At 38.7% G+C, this 19,039-nt stretch overlaps 1 protein-coding gene across 1 annotated transcript in view; it reads left to right on the top strand.

Moving 5' to 3' along the window:
- Positions 1–16,569, top strand: part of LRIG3 (leucine rich repeats and immunoglobulin like domains 3) — a 43,513-nt gene extending 26,944 nt beyond the window's left edge. The window contains exons 9-19 of the mRNA XM_076331911.1: positions 1,054–1,134; positions 1,804–1,875; positions 2,245–2,316; positions 4,921–5,084; positions 8,688–9,008; positions 9,548–9,829; positions 10,402–10,854; positions 11,066–11,224; positions 12,313–12,456; positions 12,551–12,826; positions 16,156–16,569. Of these exons, the coding sequence (XP_076188026.1) occupies positions 1,054–1,134; positions 1,804–1,875; positions 2,245–2,316; positions 4,921–5,084; positions 8,688–9,008; positions 9,548–9,829; positions 10,402–10,854; positions 11,066–11,224; positions 12,313–12,456; positions 12,551–12,826; positions 16,156–16,400 (2,269 nt within the window). The 3' untranslated portion in view covers positions 16,401–16,569. The remainder of the gene's footprint in view (positions 1–1,053; positions 1,135–1,803; positions 1,876–2,244; positions 2,317–4,920; positions 5,085–8,687; positions 9,009–9,547; positions 9,830–10,401; positions 10,855–11,065; positions 11,225–12,312; positions 12,457–12,550; positions 12,827–16,155) is intronic.
- The last annotated feature ends 2,470 nt before the right edge of the window (positions 16,570–19,039 follow it).

Here is a 19,039-nt window from a genome sequence, read left to right as displayed (position 1 = left end):
TTGTGGCTTAACTGAATCAAAATTTTCCCTCATAGTAGAAATAAGAAGACAAAACTCAAAACTGTGTAGTGCTATGGATGCTGATGCTTGTCGTGACTGAGAAATTGCTTTAAGCATTTGAGCATTTTTTGAAACAGCATTTCTTAATGGAAGGGGAAGAAAGAAGTAAACTAATCTAAATATATTTCGCTTCATTAAAATCTTCCAATTGTGTACCATTGACCCATCTGTTAGGCAGATGAATGAAATGGTTGCCTTTCCCTCTAGGCTTTGAAAAGGGTGCTAACATTTTACTTTCAGGGGTTTGCTCACGTACTCACAGTTCGGGCATCTAGCAAAGATGCAATTCAGAGGGGTGTACGCTATGTTTTTTAAGTATACAGAGAGATATAGATCATAAAGAGAGGAAGTCAGAGACTTGCGAGGTGTCTAGGAATTGTGTTAGACTTTGCCTCCTAGATTTTTTTTTTCTCCTCTAGCCTAACCCTGTTGATTCTTTGCTGACACGCTGTTCTTTTCACAAATCTCTGATGTCTTTATGCTTCACAGATAATCAAGCTAGTGTTGTGGATGTTGTAGGATGTAAAAATGATTCACTTATTAATAAATCTCTGTGTCTTCTCTGTGTTAATATTACGAACTTACAAAGGCATGAGTGTATTTTGTTTCGAAGGGGCAACAGTTGATCCCTTCCCTTCCTGTGATGCTCCTTCTCTTATGATAGTCCTGTATATGAATACCCTTGTAGGGGAATGTGGGTTTGTTTTCTAACAATTCTTAAAATTGTTGGGTTTGTGATCTTTTTTAGTTATCAGTGGAAAAAGTACTAATAGTCTTCAAAGTCTCTCAGTAAAAATTGAAATGAAATAGCTAATCAGGAAACACTTCTCTTAAAAAACAAACACCCACACACACCCCAAAAACAAACAAAAAACAACCTACCAGAAAGCTATTTTAGAAATTGTTTTAAATAATACATGCTCTTGAAGAAGTATGTACCTTGTTCTTTTTAATAGCTCTTGTGGTTTGATTTCCCCTCTCCCCCTTAAACAGGGATCTGAAAAACAATGAAATATCATGGACTATTGAAGATATGAATGGTGCCTTCTCTGGCCTAGATAAACTTAGGAAGCTGTAAGTATTGCTACAATATTTATATCTCATCATTCCTTAAAAAATTTAGCTTAGATTATGTGTTTCAAGGGACAAGCCCAACAGTTAATGATGTTATATTTTCCATAGCTGAGATTTTTTTTTTTTTTTGTCCCTTACCATTTTGTTCTCAATAAAATGTTCCTTTTCTATAAAAGAAATTCCAGATTTTTCAAGTCAAACTAATCTGAAATATTTTAAATATTACTACTATTTATGGAAACATTTCTCAAAGAATGAGGGTTTCCCATAATAGGAAGTAATAAGTGCATTATATGACAAAGGCATAGTGACAAGGATAGTCTTTGATAAAGTAATGCAGCATCCAATGGAAGTGGCTTCATTGTATTGAAATTTTCAAATGCGCGTCTATGAAATAAAAAGGTGCTTATGTGTATACATTTAGAATAATCTGTATAATGCACTGTACACATTAAACATCATCTAAAATCATTGTAAAATCTAGATGTTTACTCAAGGGGAATAAATGAGTATCTTTTAGAGGTGAGACATTTTGCTGCATTGGGGAAGGTTGAATGGTGAATATTAGTCACAGTTTAGAAATAAATGCCAAAAATGCAATTGTTCAGCTCAAAAAAAATGCTTCCATTTTATTGCATCTTTTTTGCATCATGTACTTATATTTTTCAGGATACTCCAAGGAAACAGGATTAGATCCATTACAAAGAAAGCATTTTCTGGTTTGGATGCACTTGAACACCTGTAAGTAGTAGAAATTCACATTTAACTCAACATTGGAAAAAATGAATTTTTATACTAATTGAAATAAAAGTAGGACTAACAAGCTTTTCTTATGACTTTGAATGAAATACGCTTACCCTGGTTGCTATTGTGATCTTGAGAAGGTTCTTTTATTTTGGAGTTACGCTGAATATGAATTTTGGAATTAATGCAGAAAGTGTTATGTATTAAGCATGCTATAAAACTCCTTAATCCTGTCTCTGTAGTTTTTGAGCTAGGGGATCCTTTGTATATCACTAAGGTAGCAAACTATTCCTTGAGTCTTAAATACATTCAGTTTAATAAATTACTCTTTCCTCCTCTAATGTTGTTTTTCTTTTTTTTTCCTAGAGATCTAAGTAACAATGCAATAATGTCAGTTCAAGGAAATGCATTTTCACAAATGAAGAAACTCAAAGAATTGTAAGTTTCTATCAAAAGACATCACCTCTATTAAATATATATATATCTCCATATAAATGTATAAATAAGCCGTGTAAGATATTGCCTGATGCAGTGATGAACTCCCACTGTAATCTCTTGAAGTCACGTAAAAAGGGTATGTCAGTGTTTTGGGTTTTTTATGTGATTACTGTGTTTAAGTGAGATAGTGTAGGATAGGAGGCGTTCATTTTCTGCTACATTTGGTGTCTAGAGTCCTTATTTTAAATGGGCTGATCTCTAATAGGTATTAGATAAGGGAGACTTTGATGTAATGTGCTATAAGATCAGCAGTGCTATCACTGAGCTAAAGCTTACTGGACCAGTGAAATGCAGTGCTGTAATTCTTTTGTAAAAACCTGGTTGTCAGTGCTTGTAATTGGGTCCTTCTATCCTGTAGTAGCAAAGGGGCAGATATTCGGAGAAGTCATGAAGCGGTCACTGGGAAGAATGTATTCTTCTAGTGAGTTTTGGGGTTTTTTTTTGTCCTCTTACCCTCTTTTTCCATTGATCAATGCAGAAAAACTCTGTCACTGTTCCCTGTGTTTTGAGCACAGCTAATTCTTCCTCTTGCATATATCTTATGTCTCCTCTATTCATATCAGCCTTCTCTAGTCAGATCTGTTGTCCTGAGCTGCTCTGTGGATAATCTGTCAACAAACTAAAGAATAACAAAAAGATGCTGCTCTCATTATGAGTAGAAACTGCCTGAAGCTTGTCTGGAGCTTTTCATTTGTGTTCTCCAGACTCCTATCAAGTATCACCCTAGCAGCTGGCTCTCTGCTTCATCTTACAGTATTACTCCATGTTGGGGGCCATAGAGAAAGTAACGAGGAGCCTTGCGTATTTCGTAGAATCATAGAACAGACTAGGTTGGAAGGGACCTCAAAAGGTCATCTGGTCCAACCTTTTGTGGAAAAGGGAGCCTAGATGAGATTATCTAGCATGCTCCCTGTCCAGTTGTGTCTTGAAAACCTCCAGTGCTGGGGACTCTACCATGTCCCTGAGGAGGTTGTTCCAGTGTATGATTGTTCACACTGTAAAATATTTCTTTCTTGTATCTAGACTATATTTGGTTCATTTGAAGTTCAGTTTGATGTTACCCACATCCTGGTGTAGCTGCAGCTGCTCTAGAAAGCAGCAGCCGTGCTTCTACCCATAGCCAGGAGTTTTCTGCCTTTCCTCTTCCTTGAGTTGGATCTGGTTGTATTGCTTGATTAGTTTCCTGAACTCACTCAGCCAGCTGCAGGGCAATTGCTAGATTTGGCACAAGACAAGCGGTGGGAGCACAGTGCTGACAGTTAGGGATTGATATAGGTGATTTGAAGAATGATCAAATGTGATGAAATGACAGGCTAACACTGCTCCAGAAAGGTGTAAGATGTTACAAGATACCAGACTTTGAACACTTCAATGAAATAACTATTCAAGATTTGTTGGGGTTTTTTAATGTACTTTCCTTGAAACACCTGGTAGACATCCATTATGTCTGAGGAAGATGTAGACAGATGGTAGAAAGTACCTTCCCAGAAGTAAGATTATTTAGTATAAATTCCCATCTAGTAATTTTATTCTGAGGCCCCTAGAGAGTAAATCCAAAAATAATATGACAGATACTCACTGCATCAGGGTAGCAAAAAATGCTGTGGTTTCTCTGCCTCCTAAGAATAACAAGAATGCCCCTAGAACTTCAGCGAAAGATGACCTCTTTCATCTCAATGTGAACTGGTGAGCTGGCAGCCCTAGGTTTTATCCATGCAGCGTTCGTGTGAAAAAAGAGCACAGAGACGCTCTTCCTTTTCTTCACGAAAAAATTAAAGAATTGGTATGTCTTCATTTATCTTTAAAGCTGTTTCTCTCCTTGGATCCATAAATTATTTTTGCTTTTCCTCCAAGAACAGGTAAGATTTGAAGAGAGGAATTTTATTACTGACTCTGTTTTTTAATACTTTTTTTTTAAGGGTGATTCTGAGTTTTCAGCCAAAACTGAGAACTCTTCCTACTTCAACTCCTGATTCTAGATGCTTCACAGAATATCCCTTTGCTTTCTTTTTTTTTTCCTCTGTGAATGTAGCTATTTGCATAGGTTAGGTAAGCCGATAACCAGTTCTGCACTTGTTATTTCAATACTTTGACTATTCTTCGTCTCCCCACTCTCCTTTTTAAGTATCTTCCCCAAGATAAGTTCTGACTGAAATGGAAATGAGGGGATGAAATTGTCTCAGAATTGTTTTATGTTAGTTTCCAGAGCACCTCCCCTCTGGACTGTTCTCCTTCGTGTCCATTCTGTGTGTCCTACTGCTGACTGTAGTTTTGTACCCAAGACACTACAGACATGCCTAACTGCCTGGACTCATATTCGTAGCAGAAGCTGAGAGTTCAGGATATCACATCTGCTTTGTAGAATGTAGGAGTCATGACAACGGTGTCACCACATCTGAGCTAAATAATATTGCTGTCTTTCTCTTGTGATTTATGTATTTAGCCTAAAAATTTAGTTTTGTTAGTGACGTGTGCTCATACAGGTCTGTATTACAAACAGAAAACCCAAGCAAACAGGCTTTGAATGCAATTGCTTTTTCTTAGGCACTTAAACACGTCGAGTCTCTTGTGTGACTGCCAGTTAAAATGGCTACCACAGTGGATGTCAGAGAACAACTTTCAGAGCTTTGTAAATGCCAGTTGTGCCCATCCTCAGCTGCTAAAAGGGAGAAGTATTTTTGCTGTCAGCCTGGATGGGTTTGTCTGTGGTGAGTATAGCCTCTATTCCTCATTCCACAGAACAAATTTTGCTGAATGCATTGATTTTTGTTGTGGTTTCTTTGATATGTTTTGATTTCTCTAATAAAATGGACAGGATTTAATATTTGTTAACTTTTCCTTCTCTGTTCCTGAACTGTGATGTAGATGCTCAAAGCTTGTGGCTTTGTACAAGATGGGGGGTGATGGTTTTCTGACTTTTGTTTCATGTACAGCTTGCTTACATAGTACGTAGCATAGCGTGCAAGGGAAAGCCCAATAGTTTTTGGTGGTAAATGTATATGCCTCTAGATTTAAAAGTTGGATATTGTTTAGATAACTATCATTTTTAAGTGAGACATATTTTGGCAAACTTAAGATGCAATTTTTGATTTTGTTTATTTGTAAATTATTTTCCTACTTCATCAGTCTTGAGGTTATTCCAGAGCTGAGAAAATTTGAAGGTAAAATAACCATACTGGCCTCAGCTCTGACCTTTTTTACGCGTGCTTGTTGTCTACTTAAAAAATCATTTGGACTGTGTAAGTTATTGCCTTACACAGGCAATAGTGTAAAGTGTATTTTAAAACATCCGATTACCACAGTTATGCTACTGATATTTTGTATTTCAGTACGCCAGATAGTAAATGCTAGTAAAATATTTTTGCCTTTAAGACTGGAGAATTTGAGGTGATAGCATCTGCCTTAAAAATTAAATTTCTCTATGTGCGTTTAGTAACATTCATTATCACCTATGTGTTATGTTCTCTATTTAAAGCAAAGTGAAGCTAAGCATTCAGAGTAAAGATGTGTGTTTGAGTACTCTGATACATTAAGTGGGAACTTTGAAAATATAAAGAAATTAAAAGCTAACTGGATTTCATGTGGTTTTGTTGTATACATTTTATTTTTCTTACTAAAGAAAAGTCAAACTTTATGTTCTTTGGAGACAAAACAGTAACCATATTTGTCTTCTCAATAACTTTCCTCTCATAGCAAATATGACTGCTTAATTTTTACTGTTGCCACTCGTACCCTTTTTTCAGTGGGAAAGCAGGCACAGAATATAAAATAGTGTACAAAATTGTTGTTTTCTCCCTTCCTATTAGCAGTCAAATGTTTAATATATTAATGTTAAATAATGAGTAGATAGTGCATGACCTAGCTACTGCTGAAAAGGCGAAGTTGACATAGTGCAGGAAATTACAGATTACTCGATAGCTAATGGAGTATATATGAAGTAGACATCCTTATTTATGAGAAACTCATTCTGGCAAGAAATTAAATTGGGGGATTTAAACATATATCTCTTATTTGTTAAACCACGGGGGATCATGATCTTTCTTTTAGCTGCTGAATGCCATTTTTAATGAATTAATTTCAAACCCTTTAAGATACATTAGCAGAAAGGGATGTACTAAGAGTAAGTTGTTACATTTAATACGTAAAGTAATTGTCATGCAGAAGTAACTAGAATCTCTTGATAGAATCAATGAGTGTTTCACTGTTTATTAAATCTTTAAAGTGTGCTGTCACTAGACGTTTGGGTGTACACACCTTGCCTTATAAGTTTACAATGGCCACTTTTGCTTTTACAGAATTTTCAGGAGGAGTGTGTTAAGTCCTGTCTGAAATTAAAGTAAATAATCTATTACGTATAATTTATGAGTGTATAAATCCTCCAAATCGTGCCAAGTTACATTTTTGAAAACAACTAGGAGATAGGGGGGAGTCATCCTAAATTTGTTAAAGGAAAGCACGTGTTAGGCAAGGGTTCCATATCTGTGAAACTAAAAAAAAAAAAGAAAATCTGTGTAATATGTGCTTCCTAAGATCATGTATTTCAAGCTGAAACAAATCATGAGACATTTCTGTAGTAAAGATAACTGTGGAAGAAAAATAGAACAGATGCTTTTTGACCTGTATTAATTACTTTAGTTTAACACAGTGATGCTAAAAGAGTACCATCTAGGTGATGAATAGCTTGTTTTCTGTTACATAGTGGTCAAGTGACTTCTATATGTAGTAGTCAAGTGGCTTCTATAAAATGAGAAACACATTTCTCAGAGTGTGTGTCTGTATATGTGTTTATGTATCTGTATATATATGCGTGTGTGCGTTTCTGTGATACATGTATACAAATAACACTCTCAAATTATTCTGTTCTGACAAAACACATTGCCAGTCTTATCCTAGAGTGTTGTTCTGTGTTCTGTAGCATCTGCTTATTTGAGTGACCTTTTCATCCTGCCTTCCTGCCAAATAATTAAGATTTTAAAATACTTTATTATTCTATTGCCAGTATAACTGAAACAAAATGAAATATGTTCTCCTGTCCTTTCACAAGGCTAACTTAAGTATTTACAATGTGTTACTTACTTTCACTGACTTTGCACAGGGATAACTATCAACTCAATTTGCAAATGTTATAGTTTGTCACGGAGGACTTAAGGCATTGGGTATGAAGCATGACAACCAAATGGCCTGGGAGATTCTTAAGGCCCATGCGTAGGGTCCCAGATTGGGGGATCCATGTTGCCCTGTCGCTGGAGCGCAGCTCCAGACTTGCAGGTGTTCTGCAGGCAGCTCAAGTTCAGGCTATCTGCACGTCTCATGTTCTTTTGTAACATGCAGCGGGGAGGTTCTTCAAGGAAATTACGCTTTGACCCTGGTATGATGTTCCCAAACTGATGAGACATAAGGAGGCGAAGGGGCTAGGTGAAACCTGACTCTCTGCAGTGCAGGCAGGGTCTGCAGTAAGGAATAGTTGGGGCCCAGGGCTTTTCCTGCAGTGCCTGTGAAGTTTGGGCTTGTGTCTTTGTCAGGAGGTAGGAGATATCCTGAAAGTTGGGAATAAGCTAAGGCTTTTGCTTTTGGGAGACCAAGCATTTAATTGCCCACTCCTTTTGTACGTGCAATGTCGACACAATTGACAGAGTGAATAATTCAGAAGGCCACTAATTCTGTAAACTCACAAAATAGCACTTTTAAGGTAACTTTCCAATAGTAAAGGGACCTCCAGAAACTAATCTCTTGAGATTCTTGTGTGCTGCCCTGCTTAAGGGATTTTCAGCACTGCTGTGTTTGTAAGGTGGACCAAACAGCCACAAATCACTGGAACAATGACTTTTGCACATGGTTGTTTTTTGTGGGTTTGGGCAAAACCCTCGCCTTTAACTTGCAGTTTCTGATGGCAGAACTATGCTTTCAACAAAGAAAAACTCACAGCAGCCTGAGGTGTTGTAAAGATGAAGGGTGGGCTTCATGACTGACATTTAGAATAGTTCTTAGGGATGTCAGGGTAGTTCTCTCCTCTTTAGTGCTGCTGTTGAACAAACTGTACACGCAGTCTGCTTTTAAATGTGCTTTGTCTTCAATAAGAGGTGACGTGGCACAATAAGCTCATAAATATGGCATCTTTAAATGCCCTAAGGCTAACGAAATTTAAAATGAAAGCATTGTGTATCCATTTTATAAATACTTCCCTGACTCTTCTCTCAAACCTATAAAACAAGGTTTACAAACTCTTTCTAAAAAGAGTCCTCAGGCCTCACATATTTTTTTTTTTTTCCTCTTCCTCTGTGTTGCTTTTTCTTTTTCTCCCTTCTGTGCAGATGATTTCCCTAAACCACAGATCACTGTCCAGCCAGAAACCCAGTCAGCAATCAAAGGCTCCAATCTGAGTTTTGTATGTTCGGCAGCCAGCAGCAGTGATTCCCCGATGACATTTGCATGGAAGAAAGACAATGAATTACTGCAAGATGCTGAAATGGAGAATTATGCACACCTCCGGGCACAGGGCGGTGAAGTGATGGAGTATACTACCATCCTTCGACTGCGCAATGTTGAATTCAGCAATGAAGGGAAATACCAGTGTGTTATTTCAAATCATTTTGGTTCATCCTACTCTGTCAAAGCCAAACTTACAGTAAACAGTAAGTATGTTACTTTTTGCTTGTGGACTTAAAGTAGAATGACTTTAATCAAGATATGTAAACATATTTTTTTCCATTCTCATCATCTGCTTTTTTTAGAAGATCCCTTAATAAGCTGAGATTATTTCTTAAAATGTATCTAGTTCCAAGGTCACCGTTCAATTTTACATCTGGCCCCATTGTGCTGAACCATAGTATAGGAAAAAACAAATAACAGACCCAGTTCGTAGTAAATCTGACAAAATCTATGTAACAAGATTGTAAAACATTAATCTTTTCTTCACAGGAGGTAAGTTTATACTCTGTTTCAAGGTACTATGGAAAGGTCATGTAGGAGGCTGTTAGCAGAAATGAGATTTTGATCTAGATCGTCTCACATACTTCACAGCTCCCTCCCTTTCTCTTTGCTGGCTACTGATAAATTTAGGTTGTATGCTTCTCAAAACGTTTAGGTCCAAGAAGGGTGTTAAGAATATGCTGTGCAAAAAAGGAAAAGTATCTTTCACTTATTCATTTTGGTATCACTAACTTTTCTTTAGTGCTGCCTTCATTTACAAAGATCCCCATGGACTTAACCATTCGTGCTGGGGCAATGGCACGCTTGGAATGTGCTGCAGTTGGGCATCCTGTCCCGCAGATTGCATGGCAGAAAGATGGTGGAACAGATTTTCCTGCGGCGCGCAAGAGGCGCATGCATGTCATGCCTGAAGATGATGTGTTCTTTATTGTTGATGTAAAGATCGAGGACACAGGCGTTTATAGCTGTACAGCTCAAAACACTGCTGGAAGCATTTCAGCTAACGCAACGTTAACAGTACTGGGTAAGACATTGGCAATCCTTAATGGCATAATCTCCTTGAAGAACAGAACTGAGCACTTTTAAAATTGTCAGCTGATTAAAAATAGCATTGTTATGAAAGTGCTGTATAGAAATGAAAATATTCTGAAATAATTTGTATTGACACATAGATTAGAAATAATGTACTCCAGCACACAATCACTATTGTGATGCAAAATAATAAAAGTTAGTTATGTTTCTCAGTGTGTACACAATGTCTGATATTTTTGTTTAGAGACGGGAGATTTTGTTTAACTTAATTTCCTGATGTTTTGTTAACCATTTTTAATCTAGTTCTCTGCAATCTTGAGCATGTATGATTTGGCCTTTTTACCTTCTAAGGTAATCAAGCATCTAGGTCTGATCAATTGACAAGTAAACTGTAGGCACTAAGTTCAAATTCCTTGAATGTGTTTTTTCTGAGAATGAGAGTAAGCTTCATTAGGCCTTACTGATGCATTTAATTTAGCTTTTCCTCTTGAGCTGTGAAGGAAAGGCACATGTTCCCATTCTTGCAAGGTCATTTAGAATATAAGGCTTATGCTTTCTTTTCAGAAACACCATCATTTTTGCGGCCTTTGCTGGATCGAACTGTAACAAAAGGTGAAACTGCAGTCTTGCAGTGTATTGCTGGTGGTAGCCCTCCACCCCGACTGAACTGGACTAAGGATGACAGCCCTCTCATGGTAACGGAAAGACATTTCTTTGCTGCAGGCAATCAGTTACTAATTATTGTGGATACAGATGTAGAAGATGCTGGGAAATACACTTGTGAAATGTCTAATACTCTTGGAACGGAACGAGGCAACATCCGTCTTAATGTAATTCCTACTCCCACCTGTGATTCTCCTCAAAACATTGCCCCATCACTCGATGATGATGGATGGGCCACGGTTGGCATTGTGATCATAGCTGTGGTTTGCTGTGTGGTGGGCACTTCCTTGGTGTGGGTGGTCATCATCTACCACACCAGAAGGAGAAATGAAGATTGCAGCATCACAAATACAGGTGTGTAAACTGAAGATTTGCCGTGGAAGGGAAAAAAAATGTTTGTGGTTGCTTTGCAATGACTTTATTGTAGGAACATTTGTGTGCTTTGACTCAGAGTCAGAAGAGTGAATTACTTACTACCTTCAGCCCTTTGCTGACAAGTTTAAAAATGTTTCTGCAAACTCTGAAGTATGCTGATGGCTTTTGTGTATGTTTTGCTTCCCCACAGATGAAACAAATTTGCCTGCTGACATTCCAAGTTACCTGTCGTCCCAGGGGACACTGGCTGAAAGGCAGGATGGTTATGGTTCATCTGAAAATGGCAGTCATCATCAGTTCCTCGCATCTTCTGTGGGAGGGTATTTCTTGCAGCAGAGGGACAGTAATGGTAGGTGTAAAATGTTAAGCAGATTTTCCATGTTGCTTGAGTAGCTGCAGTTTGGCTATTGTCTTTCTAACTAATAGAAATAACACTAAAGAAACATCTTCACTGAAGTTTAAGAGAAGATGTGAAATTTATTGCTTGGGATTGCTTTAACGAATAATAACAGAAACTTGGTTCTGTTCATCCAAATGACGTTATGGCTTTGCTTAAATCATGAAGTTTTTCTCTAGTCTCAAGGGTAAATTTAAAAAGATGATCACATTTCCAAAACAAGAGTGTCCAAAAGGAATTACAACAGCATGTCTTCCTCTGTTATAGCTTGAAGAGGATGCTTTTAATAGAATGCAGTCATGGGTGGTAATACCAGTGTAACTTTAGTATAATATAACTGATTAAACTTTCCTGTTAGAGAAGTCATTAGGGTCAGAGTCAATAAAGGCTTTAAGGTGACTGCAAGTTAAAAGCTGCGGTACGTAATATTTATACATCTGGCCCCTGAGAATCCAGAACCTGAGAAAAAGGCACCTTGCAGGGAAGGGGTTGGGGTTGAGATACAGTCAGGAGTTGGGGCGGGAGGGAATGGAGCAGTGGTGAGATAGTTCTGCAGTCGTAGGGTAGTGAGAGGAGCAGCCTCTTTGTGGAGCACAGACCATGTACACAGCTTTCAGGAACCATTGAGCTGAAAGTCAGTATAGCTCTTAAAGCAGCCAGTGATTCCCTCAGATTCTTCCACCTGGGACTTTCTCATTAGCACTCTGTGCTCCAAAAGGTGGGTGTGTGACAGAGCACGAGCCTGGCTTCCAGTGCTTTAGAGGAAGGAAGTCCCTGATTCCGATCCCTGTGATTGGGTTTGTTTTGTAATCCAGGGACTGTATAATGATGCAAAGTGTGACACGTTCTCTGTTGAGCTAATTAATTGAACACTTGCTAGAATTAGAGTTCTCATCAAAAGGTTAGGTTAAACTTAAGCAAGCTCTAAACACACTATGAAATTTAGTTGAATAGATGGGGTCCTTAAAAGAACAAAACTTAAGAAACTATAAACTGAAGCTTAAAAGACCATACACTGACAGGTCAATTTTATTTTTAAGGCATTTGCCATCTAGATAATGGCAGCGAAACAGACTTGGAGGGTGTTGCAGATCCGTTCCTGTGCCACTATCTGGGGACTTCAGGGACTTTGTATTTAAAAGGAAACACATACGGCTCTGAGGCCTTTGAAGCATACAGTGCAAGTAAGTGGGGGGGGCAGGGAAAGGGGGGTTTTAGTCCTAATTACATCTTGTGCTATGATGAATCTATATAAAAACAATTTTTCATTTTCTTTAGGTTGCATCCCTGACCAAAGAACAGCGTGCCTGGACGCTTACGAGTCTGGATATTTAAAGAAAAAGGAATGCTATCAGTACTCGCCTCCACTGGAAGATCCCTTTGAGCAGTGTGTTGGCATTATCGGGATGCAGGCTACAAGTAGTAAATTGATTAACTCCATTTATACTCAAAATGAAGGAACTGGACTAAACAGCAAAAGTCTGAACTCAGATACGTTTGATTTAAACAGAAGTTTGGAACCCTCATCTATTATCAGTAACAGCACTTTCATGGGTATGCTCTACCTATTGGTTTTTATTCAAGCTGCTGGTATCCTTGCTGTCTCGTTTCTTACTTCCAACACTAAGCAAAACTGATTTCTCAGCTTTTTCTTTCCCCCTCCTACACTAGATAATTCTGTAGTAGTGTTTAGATGCTCATATAGCTAGTGTTGTGAAAAAACTAATTTTGTGCAGTTTTGCGTGGGCTTCTTTTTGCAGGTGTCCGTGAATTTAGTAAGATAATACAGCATGTGGAATATAAATACTTCAGAAAGGAGGAAGGAGAGACAGGAAATAGCTGAGGAAAGGCAGTTCGAGAGCTGTCCTTGATGTTTTGCATGTGTTCTTGTCTTTTTGTTATCTTTCTCCCTTTTCCTCCCCGAGTAACTTGTGATGCTGCATTACTATTTTTTAAGTCTTGCACAACTGAACTGTACACGTAGGCTCGTTCTCTCTCCACTGCAGTGCATGAGGACAGTTGGATGCCCCAGAACTCAGGGTGCCTTCTGGATCCTACCGGGAGTTAGCCAGGAGATGGGCCCTATCCTGTGTTACAAAGGGAGCAGCTTGAGGCTTGGTCAGAAGCAGAACTGACATACGTCAAAGCAGTCCTCAGGTCAAATGTGGTCCAGTGAGGTGGTTCACCTCTGTGTGTAACTGTGAGCCCTCTTCTGCTTCTCAGGAAACCTGACTTCTAAGGACCATTAGATACAACATCCCAAATTTTTGAAGTTCAGGAACAGAAAAATTATTACAGTAAAACTGCGTAATGAGCATATTTAGGTTACCAGGAGATCTTAATAGCTCACGCTTACATAAAAATCTCATCAGTGGTGTGATTCTTATCTTTTGCCTTAATATAGCTGGCAGATTTCCATAAACGTTAGGATACTTACTTAAATACACCCTAACAAATTTCAGGCAAACCAGAAATTTTTCCAGACAGGCAAAAGGTGGGCAAGGGGGCTCAGAGCAGGTGGGGAGACGAACTCCAGTGTAGGAGGATATTTTGTTTAACACAGTGAGCCAGAACTATTCACCCTTCAAAGTAAGGAACTGAGGAAAAATGCCCTTTCTACCCCTCCTTTGTCATCTTTTCTCATGGTGTGTATGACAAAAGAGTTCCTGAAGCTTAATTCAAGGTTTACAGTTTTAATCCAGATTGCAGGGAGAGGTGGGGGGGAAGGAGAAAAGCATTGCTTTACCTTTGAAGCTCCCTAAATTTTGGGTGTTGGTTTGGTTGGTTGGTTTAAAATGCATATAAACCCACATACTGCTTTCACCCCTGTGATATCTGAGCGCCAAGTGCAGCCCTGGTACTGTGGATTGTCTCCCAGCCGGTGTGTCAGCATGGTTGATCAAGGCCTGGGTCTGCTGGCTCTGCAAGGGGAGCTGGGGGAATGTGCATCACTGGGCTCTTTGTTCTCAGGGGGTGGGGAGGGAGGTACAAGCTCTGAAGTTTCCCCCCTTCGAAAGCCAGATGTTTGGACTGTAAAACATTGCAGATGCCATGACATCTGGCAGAGGCCCTGGGACTACACACGTTCTCCTGGCTGCCTGCCACTATTGCTGTGGTGGGACTGTGCAGATAAGGCTTTACCACATGTCTCCTGTAGAAAGTAGTTCTACTGTATGTGGGTATACCCAGGAGTTACTGCAACCTCAAGGGCTCATATTCCCTTTTCTGCCCTAAAAATCGATACAGAGCTACTTTTTTTTTTGTCAGTTCTCTGAGCTACTGCCCCACCCAAGTTGCATCATTGTTGCCTTGGATGCTTCATAATCATTAGCACTCTTCACTCAAAGAGCCTATGGTTAGATCTTGGAGGTGGTGGCTGTGGAAGAAGTCTTGATAGATTTCTTGTCTTTAGTTGTGGATTCACTTCTTCAGCATTGTTGTCTTCAAATTCAGCTCCCCTTTTGCCTCTGCAATCACAATGAAGGCGACAGCTGGCATTAACATCGCTGCTGATGCCTGAGCCAGAAAGTTCACAGCTTGGATTTTTTTTTTTTTTTTTTAAGACAGGATTCATTTGTAGCTTTGGTGCTGTGAGGCACATCCTTTCATGTTGTGTTAGGGGGAAAATAGCTCTGCAAGTCATTGATGCAAATACGGACGTTGTCCAAATCCATTTTTAGTAACTTCTCAGATTACAGTTTTACTTGTACTGTACTTCTAGCAGCTAAGCAAAACTAGAAGTATGGCTTTTTGGGTGCAAAATTTATTAATGATCGCAGTGTTAAGTTATTAATAAAACCTGAGTTCTTCAACATCAGCCTGTGGCACGTTGTGCTCTGAAAATAAGTCTTTTGAGTGTCACTTACAGGCACTATGACTTGCGATGGCCGTATCTTTCTTCAGTAAAAAAAGAGAAGGCCCTTCTTGCAGAGGTGTTGACACTAACACCTTCCCAATGGTGAAGAGTGACAGGCACACTAATTTTTTTCTGGCTAGTGAATCCAGGTAATTATTAATAAAGATTCAACTGAAATGCCAAACTCTCTTTGGGCTATGTCTGTTCTAGCCAGTTGTGGGCAAAGAGATGAACAGGTGTGAATGGAGAATTTGGCTGGTGGGACCTTTATTATTAATAGGAGATGCTAGCCAGAAAAAGATTGTTTTAGCATTCAGATTGCACAGTGGGAGGATGTTGTATAACCCCATACATGTTGTTTTTTCCTTCTTTCCTTCTTTCCTTCTTTCCTTCTTTCCTTCTTTCCTTCTTTCCTTCTTTCCTTCTTTCCTTCTTTCCTTCTTTCCTTCTTTCCTTCTTTCCTTCTTTCCTTCTTTCCTTCTTTCCTTCTTTCCTTCTTTCCTTCTTTCCTTCTTTCCTTCTTTCCTTCTTTCCTTCTTTCCTTCTTTCCTTCTTTCCTTCTTTCCTTCTTTCCTTCTTTCCTTCTTTTTTGCTGAACTGCATGGCAGATTTCATGTGCCATTCGTTCAGTGAAGAACAAAACAGGGAGACTGTTGTGACTTCTGCACTAGAACATGTCTTGTGATATGTTTGCAGTTTGGTCTGTGTGCCCACCTCCCCCCTCACCACCCTCCCCAAAGAAAAACGGGCATGGGAGTAGTCATGAAAACAAAAGTAATGAAGTTGTGTGTGGCTATACATTTACTTTGGAAATGTTTTTAATGTCTCAGGTGGCAGAATCTTGCCTTATGCATGTGATCACACAGATGTTTTCTTTTAAGGGATAAAATAACAGTTAAGTAAAATCTCACTTCGGTGAACTTTTGCTTGTGTTGATCCTTGGCTTGCATTCTAACGTGCAGCCCTTAGTGAGACACAAAACTGTTAGCATCAGTATTTCTGTACTTACTCATTTACTGTCTTTCAGGAACATTTGGGAAGCCTTTATGGAGGCCTCAGCTGGACTCTCTCTCAAATTGTAGACAGCCAGCAAATTGCCAACCAAAAACCTCCCATAATAATCCTCATGCCTCACTGGACTGCGATGCAGAGGCAGATGAAGACGGAAAGGAAAGGACAGTTTCTAAAGGAGAAAATAGCATTTATACTTACAAACAGTCCTTTGAAAACTTTAGGACTTCTACTTTCCAATCCTGTGATTTGGATACATAGCTCCTTTTGGACCTGCCATTGATTTCTGGAACCAAAGAAATACTTTGACATACTACTACCTCAGTGTGGAATTTTATTTAAAAAGGGAATAAGGAAAGGAAGAAGGGAAGAAAGAAACCACATGATGCTATGAATTCAGAACAAATAAATGCATTTTTATTCAAATAAAGCATAATTGCCAAAATGCTCTACGTTTTTATACAGGGGAAACATTCCTTATAAAAATACTATATTTCTAATTATTTTATAGCTTTGTTTTATGCAAATAATATCTTTTGTAAATTAATGGTGTAAATAATACAGCGTATGTATTTCTATGTCAGACTTCATTTTATTGAAATGAGTAGTAAGCATTCTAATTTTGTACTGTTACTTGTACCTTTTTACAAATGGAAACTCCATGCTGTTTGCAGGTATCATGCATCTTATTTGCACATTACTTTTAATAAAACATGCTGCCATGTGGTCTCTGACCCACTTTAGTGTATGAAGAATGAAAAGTGTGAATTATGTTTGTAGATAGAGGAGTATTGCATATGTAGGTGCCTTCTGTTGCATGTCTGCGCCTTTATTTGACTAAAACTTGTATCTCTGGATTTACTGTGTTAAATATGTTTGTCTTCTAAGAGTGGGTGCGGTCCTGCCACAACTACTGGTGGCTGGTAAGGTGGGTTGAGGCTCTCTGTACCAAAATAAGTATGCAAATCTTCCATTTTGTGAATTCCCACTATCAGATGTGTGTGCACACGTTCTCGGTTTTCATGCACAGAAGGCTGTAGTACCAACAGTCTGCCCATGCCTGTGTGCAAATAGTGTGCATGCACCTGGTGGAGGATATGCACAGTGGATGCACAAATCCGTATCAAGCTGTTTAGTAAAAGGAGAAGAATGGTGCTGCGTGTCTGCCTGGTAGCATCACTTTTTTCTAAGCGGCTTGAGTGTTAAGCGTCTGCCAAATATGCAGCGCATGCCCGAGTCTTTGCTTTCCCATACCCTTTCTCCCTCATTTTTGCTTCTGCAACCACTTCCACGCTCATCATGAGAAGGTAATCCAAGTACAAGATAATGTTTTCCTTGGTTTAACTCATGCTTCTGTTCCTTATTCAGCTGCCCTTTTCTGGTTATAGATGAGATCTGTGCTTTATTCAGTTGCTCAGTCAAGTTGAGCAATTGCTGGATTAAATTTGCAGTAATGAACCCAATGCCTTTAACTATACGAAGTCAGAGAAGGAGGATTGCTTACTATAAAATGGTAATTAAAACTAAGTGAAAACACTATTTTGTTTTTCTATGTACAGATGCCTACTATTTTAAAAAGCTGTGAATCCTGCTGTCATCACTGCATTAAAACAGCGAGACTCCAAAATGGTTAATATTACAGGACATTGGCGTTTTACATCTGTCTACTTTGAAGGTGCAAACTTACATGGTTGCCAAATAACTTCTTTTAAACTAAATTAAAAGCAGCTGTTAGAGTAGGCCATCACAGACGTCATGGCTAAACCTAGAGCAAAGGTTTCACTGCCTGGTGTAGCTGAGCTAAGGGCTTTTTGTTGTTTGTAGCCAGAAACCTGGTACCCAGATTGCGATGCAATTTCCCTTTAATTTAGGCGCCAGTATTAGAGGCAGGAAGTTAATCCATCCTTAGTCACTGGTGGTCTAAGTGTAGAGAATGGATTTTGCATGCTTTGGTTGATCATATTGCCAGATTTTCTGACTCTTATTGTTAATTTGTCTTCATTGCTGCCAGATGTGCTGATGTGGTGACAGACATTGATATGGGTATTTGATTATAATTAAGTGCATTTTGAAAGAGATTAATTTTTCCTGAGTTAAGCACATGCTATAAGTCAATAAGGCAAGAAATCTTAAATTTGATTCACTGAATAACTCTCCTTTTTCTCCCCCCCCCCCCCCCCCCCCCCTTGCTTTTTTAGGGGGAGGGAACCTGGGGGCCATGATAGCTTGTGTTTGTAACCAGACATTGCTTTTTGACATATAAAAAAACAAAACTAAAAACAGTAAGTATGTCTTTCATTCCAGAATTAATGTTTATGCCTAAGACTCCATGTTAAAGGTCCATCATGAAAAACAAGCTTTAAATTTGTTTTCTGTAGCAGGGGAAGGTTGGGAACGGTGGGAATGTAATTTTATTCCATTTTAATCTTCTCCCTTAAATACTTTTTTTTGGACTCGCTGTTGGAGAGTATAAAGATACTAATCTTCCAAGGACATGGATCTCTGTACCCAAATAAACGTTCAAGGTCAGTGACTGGATTTAGATGCTTCCCGTCAAGTTTCATTTAGCATCCTAAAAATACGAATGACTAGAATTTTATTTGATGCCTTAAATACCCAGAAATAGAAATGAATGCTCCTAAGTCCTCTTTTTTGCCAGTATGAGTTTTCACGTTTAGTAAGTTTTGTGCTTAAATACAGTGGCAATCTGTAAATTGCAGGATACTTGCAATGTCTTAATAACTCTAAGACCAACAATGTAACCAAACATCTGTTTTAAAGGCATGCAAGTGTTTCCTTCATTCTCTTTTTTTCTTTTCTTTTTTTCTTTTTAAATTTATTTTTTTTCCTTTCCCCCTCTGAAGATCCAGGCATTAGGGAGCTGGTAGTTTGATATTTAC

This window comes from Aptenodytes patagonicus, chromosome 1 (assembly GCF_965638725.1).
Source record: "Aptenodytes patagonicus chromosome 1, bAptPat1.pri.cur, whole genome shotgun sequence".
Taxonomy (NCBI): Eukaryota; Metazoa; Chordata; class Aves; order Sphenisciformes; family Spheniscidae; genus Aptenodytes; species Aptenodytes patagonicus.
The sequence above is the reverse complement of the archived record's forward strand: the minus strand, read 5'-3'. Positions and strand labels throughout refer to the sequence as shown.